At 45.3% G+C, this 7,500-nt stretch overlaps 1 protein-coding gene across 8 annotated transcripts in view; it reads right to left on the reverse strand.

The window, feature by feature from the left end:
- mef2d (myocyte enhancer factor 2d) overlaps nt 1-7,500 on the reverse strand; it is a 74,215-nt gene that overhangs the window by 17,370 nt on the left and 49,345 nt on the right. For 4 of the 8 annotated variants that reach the window (XM_030369498.1, XM_030369497.1, XM_030369496.1 and 1 more), the window contains exons 4-6: nt 6,604-6,738; nt 6,125-6,262; nt 1-82 (exon numbers count right to left, since the gene is read on the reverse strand). The exon at nt 1-82 is cut by the window's left edge and continues 138 nt beyond it. In XM_030369498.1, coding sequence (XP_030225358.1) covers nt 1-82; nt 6,125-6,262; nt 6,604-6,738 — 355 coding nt within the window. The remainder of the gene's footprint in view (nt 83-6,124; nt 6,263-6,603; nt 6,739-7,500) is intronic. The other 4 variants (XM_030369501.1, XM_030369500.1, XM_030369502.1 and 1 more) reach the window with 2 other exon arrangements.

The following is a 7,500-nucleotide window of genomic DNA, read 5'->3' on the forward strand; positions in this document are numbered from 1 at the left end:
TGTTGGTGAACTGGAGCGCCACGTTGTGATTGGACACGGGCACGGTGACTGGCATGGAGAAGCTTGGCTGTGGGACGGCCGACTGGTGGAGGCAGGGAGGGGGCAGGGCACTTAGAGACACTTCAACTACTGACACATGTATGAGAACACACCACCGCCTCCCCGAACACACGCACGCACGCACGCACGCACGCACGCACGCACGCACACACGCACGCACGCACGCACACACACACACACACACACACACACACACACCTCTATCACCATCTTTTTGATCGATTTGATTATGACCATTTAAAGGTCAAAGAGAAGAAAATATCCCACCCTTACGACATTTCACACCATAATAATTGCTTAGTGTTTGACAAAGCGGTGTCATTTCACTAATCAATGACCCAGTTGATCCCAAACCCACAAACGGTCATCACTAAAACGGACTGTTTGTAATGATATGTGAAGAACATCAATACATTATAACTTCTTTCTTTTTACAAACATTTAATAAAAAATGTAAAAGTTCTGCTTTGGTCAATCTGAACACATACACTTCCATACATCCCCCCACATAGAAACACAACACACATGCTCAGTGTTGCACACACTGTGTAGTATTGGCATGCGACGTGGCTTGGAAAAAAGTGCTGGCGTCCCCATGCCATGCCAGGTTAATCCCCCCCATCCTACATCCCCACCTTCTACAGCACTGGTACAGGTGGCTGAACACCATGCTCTCTACCTCCATACCCCCCACACAGCAGGTTACTCCAAAGCGAGGAAGAGGAGCAGGGGGAGGAAGGGGAAGGGCAAAGAGACAGAGGGGAGGGGGGGGAGCGAAAAAGAGAGGGAGGGGGGAGAGAGGGAGATATTGGGGAGGACAGGATGAGAGAGATAGAGAGAGAGAGAGACAGTTTGGAAAATAGAGAAAGGAAAGAAAGGAAAAAAGGCTGACCGTTTTCCTTTTGTTTATATCTAGCTTTGCTTAGTTTATAATGGATCTTATCTGAGGTAGCACTCATATCCTAAATCTTGAGGAACCGAGAGGAAAAGAAATTGCACCACACTAACGTAACTAAACTGAGAAGAGAAGAGTCTTGACTTTTAATGAAAAAATAAAGTTTTCTCCAAGCCAAGGCCAAACACGTCCCACACCCCTGATGATGTGATGCCCGTGACTGAGCAGACATCACAGGGTCCAGGGAGAATCAAACGCAAAGGGCCCCCGGAAATGTCCGGCCATTGCCGGCACCCCCCTCCCCCCTGCCCGACCCATTTCATCCCTTTAAAGTCTGAAAAGAGGACTTCCTATATATAGAATATGGGCCAGTACCACACTGCACCGCACTGCAGCGCGCTGCCTGGGACCCAGTTTAACACAGCGGAAAATGAGGGTGCCACTCTGTCCTTGATCAACGGTGCACCCTCCCTGCTGCAACACTTCATAACTTCAGCTCAGCGGCGGGAGAAGGGAGAGGACAAGGGCACCGGGAGAGGAGGGCAGAGGACAGCCCAACCATTCAAATAGCTGAGAACTTCTTAAATGAAGTACTAAACTATATCCTCAAAACGTAAAGAAAAGTTATGCTTCAGAAAAAAAGAGTTGATTTAGACAGAGACAAAGAGTGTTGATCACTAGGGTCAGGTGAGGGTGGTTATAGCAAGTTATAGCAGAAACCACAACACTGCAAACTGGCCAAGCAGAGTTACGGATGACTATAGAGGAGGAATAGATGGATGGATGGATGGAGAGATGGTGGGATGAAGAGGATCAACTAGTAGATGGATGGATGGGTGGATGGGTGGATGGATGGTGGATTGTTGAACGAATGGATGGACAGATGGATGGATTGCTCAAGGTCTGTAAGTATCATCTTACTTGATGGTCCAATTTGTCCGAAAAGACACGTTCAAGATCTTTGCTCAAAGGCACGTCGGAAGGAACTGATTGCACATACAGTACATTAAGTCCATGGCTCCCTCTTACTAATAGGAGTTTTGACTGTTTCCGTCATCCAAGACTGTAACTTATTTGCCTTACCAATCTTCTCTTTTCCACGCTTTCCACACGTTCTCTGTTGCTTAACCTGCACCGTGCTCAAGTTATAAGCCTCATCATGGCAAATTACTTTTAAATTACTGCAGCCCACTCAAACCTGCTTCAATGCAGACGGCCCTACAAGAACGCCAGAAGGTTAATTGCTGCTTGTCATTGCAGACTTTGTTTTAACTGTGAGAAAGTTGACCAGAGATATATTTTTTTCTCAAAAGCTCTGCATGAAAGCAGATGGCACGTGCAGACTAAATAACATGTATGCAATTCGTACTTGAACTTGCTTTTTACATTTAATTTTGAGATCATAACAGGTTGTGTACATACTGTTCATTATTATGAGTTTAACATAAAAGGTGTTTTTCTCTATCTATGCACCTGGGGAGACCCCGGGCTAGGTTCACACCTGACTGTGACCTCTGTGTGTAGCAGCCCCTTCTCCAGGAGAAGAACAAAGAGAGGAGCTAACCTATTTTCCCTCCACAGGGGCTTGTGTTTCCTAGATGCGAGCGTATATCAGAATGAATTAAAATCATGGCCTAGTTTCCTCTTCTCCAGTCTTTTTTTGTCCTGCAAGCTTTGGAAAGGTTGTTTTACACATATTTATGAAATAAAAATGTATATACACCTGTATATATATTTTTGAATGCTTGGAACATCTCATCCTATTATCAGCGACAAAGTGGGCTCCTAGGCAACAGGAATAAAGCAACATCTGGACGACCTTCCACTCTCCTTGACATTTGACTGCTTGATGAGATTTAGTCCCTATCCAGATACTACTGAGTTGATTCCCTGAGCTCTCTCACTCTCTTGGTCTCTCTCGCACTCTCTCTCTCAATCTCTCTCTCTCTTACTCTCTTTGTCGCTGGTCTAGGAGTAGAATATGCCGCAGCTTTCTCTGTTTGTCTCGTTGTATATAAAGGCCTCCAAAAATGTAGAGACTACAGTAGGCTACAACAATTTAGTGGACGGAAAAGTACCAACCCTCCGTCAAAATAATAACATCAACAGAAAGACAAGGGCCTATTCACACTTATTAAGGCTAGTTACAAACTTTGCACAACCGTTTTGGAGTGAATTATGCATGTCTGGAATAAAACAGAATAACTACAGACCTCAGTTGGGAATTAATTCCTCTGTGCTCGAGTTCTAGGTTGATACGGAAATGTTACAATGGAGGAATTCAGCAACCGTATTGTCTGTTTTAAAAATAAACCACATTTTCTGACTCTCAGCAGTTTTAATATTAATGGCTTCTTTACGGGAAACATGTGAATCAGAGCGAATAAGGAGTTCACATCCCACCGGTTGCATACAACCATTTTCTCTCTCTGAAAATGGATTTGGACCTTGAAGATTAACCAAGCGTCACACCTTAGTTTTACATTCGTAACTATTTTTATACATATTTAATAATCATGCCCACCACAATAATGCTGGCGTGGGAATAGGACTGTCTGGTATGACTAAGTGTGCAATTTTTCGCTAAATAGTGCACGGAAGTTGGACGTTAATAATGCTATTTTTTCCCAAATGCATTCCATGAAAGCTCGACGGAGAATTGGACGTATATCTTTTGCATCAAGAGCACAACTCTCGCAATTTTCCAGGGCCTACACTCTGTCAAGATCTACTATAACCGGAACACAAACCGCCAGCAAGAGCTCTCTGTGGCAAACTTCCTCTCTCTCTCTGGCCAGTCCCTATGACTCTCGCCCAGCCTCAGGCGACATTTTAGTACAAGTGGGATTAAGCGTGTATATCCCAGCCCCTAGCTGTCAGGGCAAGGATTATGATGCGGTCGGTTTAAGAAGGGCCGAGTGTGTGTGTGTGTGTGTGTGTGTGTGTGTGTGTGTGTGTGTGTGTGTGTGTGTGTGTGTGTGTGTGTGTGTGTGTGTGTGTGTGAAAGGCAGACAGGAAGATAGCTGGATAAAAGCTAGCAGGCTACTTGAACGAAGCACCAGGGTTTAGGGTGGGGTGAATGGGCTAACAATTGCCTGCTAGAAATATTACACTAACTTCTAATTGACCATGGAGACTAGCGGGTTAGCTGACTGACGCAGCTGGGGGGTAAGACTGGGGAGTTTTGGCAACCAACCAGTAAGCTAACTTCAAATTGGCCAGGCACTGAGATCTGCCCTTCTCCAGATTCTAGTCTGCATTGGGGCTCTTCTTGTCAGAAAAGCTTTTAAGGGCTATTTCAGCAGCGCAAACACAGCTGAGGAGCTGATAAGGCACTGGTTGAATGCAGGGTGAGCAATATTTGCGTAATTGATTGGACCGAGTCTCACCTCTTCATTCCCTGCAAAGGTTGCTTTGATGCTGTGGATTGATCACACCTCCACTCATTACACTGGGCTCCCATTTTATTTTTGTTCCAACCTTTAACTGAAATGCTGTGTGCAATGAAACGCGGTCCATCTCCCATATTTTTCCCCTTGCGTACGTGACGGCGGTAATGAACAGTGTATTAGCGTGAACGGCGTGCCCGTGTGGAGCTAAACAGCCCCGCGTCCCGTATCCTCCGGCAGCCTATCGGAGGAGCAGGGAGAGTCAGCGAGATGAGGCTGTAAATTGGGCCCGACTCATTAAAGTGACATTAATGGCATTATTGAGCACAGAGGAAACACATGAATCACGGGGAAATTGGCACAGGAGACGAGAGGTAGCGGGCCCTGGCAGGGGACCAGGCACGAGGCAGGGCCTGGATAGTGTTGAGAACACACTCGCTGTCAGCGACCGGGTCCCGGGCGCTCCGGGCTCCCAGACCGACCCATAGCCACCGTCTTCTATAGGGTGTAAAGGTACTTAAACGCGATGGTTTGTTGGGACTTTTTACCCATACCAATAAGAGAATTGAAAACCATGGTCCTGATTGGAGCTGTGCGACGCAATCTCTGTTTTGGGAAAAGGCAACATTTGTTTGAACCTCACTGTGGTCTGTTTATTTATCTAGCTCTGGAATGAATCAGTCTAATGAATCACATGAGCGTTCTTTGTCATAGTAATGATTGATCTTTGTACATGTTGTAGACATGCCAGAGGTACTTAATACCCTGGTAACATTTCACACACTCCTCTTATTATATCCATATTGGTACACTAAAAACTAAAACTACCGACCTATAATTATCACCTACTATTATATGTATTGACCATTTATCACAATAGAAGTTGGCGCTACAAGTAATCTTATTTTTATCTCCTTATCCGCAAACTGGCCTTTAGTATACTATTTAACAATTGGATTAAAAATGAAGCTCACTTAATTCCCCAAACACATAGGATGTTTTGATGAAAGGAGCATAGGTTCACCAAATTTTAACCATAAGCCAAACATAAGTCGCAAAAGAACTGATGTGAATAATTGTCCGATTTATTTTAGCGAATGTAAAAGGAAATTCAAATTATTTTGCGAAGAATCCTGATTGGTTGAAGACCCATTCATTTGTTGTTGTGCCTGGGTGGTTGCTAGAATCAAGGACTTCTCATGACCATAGCCATCATATCCATCTTCTAATTTTCTTAGAAACATAGAAAGCATTAGCATCGGAATAAATTCTCTTTTATTTAGATATACTATATAGTGTCCCACTGTATGTTATATACAGAACATCATGAGGAAAATGCACTTTAATCTACTCTCCAGCTAAACCAGCCCTGCATCAGTCTTTCCTCGTGCCCCAGTTACAAAGACCAGTGGTGCTGAGGGAAGGAGTGACAGAGAGGAAACATATTGAAGGACTGGTGTGAGGGGTGGTGATGGTGATGATGGTGGTGATGATTATGGTGGTGGTGGTGATGGTGATTGGGGGAGGAGGATGTGAGAACGGGTGAGAAGTGAAGCAGAGGCAGAGATTGAGGTGGATGTGGGATGGGATGCCGATTCATTGTTGTTTATTGGCAGGCGATCTGTGAGTAGACAGCAGGTCCTCAGGTTGTCAGAGCAGAGAGCGGGGGGGGGGGGGGAGTGTACTAGTACACAGTGGGGGGTGTGGGGGGCGAGGTCGGGGTAGGTTGGGTGGAGGTCTGCAAAGGACGAGGGAGGGGGGGGGGGGGGGGAGTACTCACTGACAGCCTATAGTTCTGCATCATTTTATCAAACTCTTCGTCAATTTTTTTGTATTTCTCCTCAGTGCGGGGGGTGAGGGAGAAGGGCTCCTCGGGTTCGGGGCTCTCTGAGTCCCGGTGCTCTTTCTTGTTCAGAGCCTGGGGTTCCCCACGAGAAGGACACAGGTCAGAGGTCAGGGGAGAGAGGAGGGGCAGGGGGAGGAGGGAGAAGAGAGGAAGGGGAGGAGACAGAGAGAGAGAAAGTGAGAAAGGGAGAGGGAGAGGAAAAAGAGGAAGAGAGGAGGGAGAGACAGCAAGGGAGAGGAGGATGGGGCAGGAGGAGGCGGAGGCAGAGAGAGCAGACAGGGAGACAGGTAGAGGAATGAGGGAGAAAGGGAGAGGAGGTGGACGAGGAGGAGGTGGAGGAGGGAGAGAGAGAGAGAGAGAGAGGAGAAAGGGCGGGTTAGATTAAGTGATAATAAAAGTGTGAAGGTACTCACGCCGTAGCGTTTGAAGAGGACGTCCAGGTCCTCGTTCTTGCGATACTTGTCGTCGGTTAGCGGGCTTTGGTCGATGGAGTCGTCGCCGTCGGGCTCAGGGCTGTTGCAGCCATTAAAGCCTTTCTTTCGTAACGTCTGAAGCGGGTTAGGATTCAATGGAGGAGGAAGAGGAGGAGGAGGAGGAGAAGGGATGTTTACATATGACACATTAACACCCTTGTCTTTGAGGGAACTATGATTTGCGGTGAAAGCCTTTTCGTCCAACCCCCCAGTCAGGAATTTGTCCTAAAAGGTGTAGGTGACCCTTTACATTAGGGATGCAAACATTAACCATTCATTAACATTAGTTAATGCAGTTCTAGATATTAACAAACATTTAATGGTAATTGAACGGTCTAGTAATCATTTGAAACATTTAAACTAACTAGGGTATTCATTTATTCATTATTAAATTCTAGGGTTAACCCTAAACCATACCTTATTAAACAATGTATTTTAATAAACAATATCTAACACTAACCGTAACCCCTATGCTAATGCAATATAATAATGCTTTGCAGAGCTAATGTAAATTAATGTGAATACACCCTTACCGTAAACTATTACAGATTATTCATGACTTTCAATGGATATTTTATTCTATGGATATGTTAAATAGAAGTATTTAGAAAAGTGCTTATCAAACGTAATACTATTATTCACATTTTTATGTTATAACACCGCTATAACCACTTTTGTCTCGCTCATGTAACACTGCCATGGACTTGCTTTCCACAGCCCACTGAGTTGTGAGTGTCACCGTGCAGTCACTATCTCCAGGCTAGAGAAAACACCCCTTTGACCCAAGAATCGACCACCAATGAGGAGGTGAAAGTGTGTCACGCGTTGTGTGAAAGC

The sequence above is a fragment of the Gadus morhua genome, chromosome 11, assembly GCF_902167405.1.
Source record: "Gadus morhua chromosome 11, gadMor3.0, whole genome shotgun sequence".
Lineage (NCBI taxonomy): Eukaryota > Metazoa > Chordata > Actinopteri > Gadiformes > Gadidae > Gadus > Gadus morhua.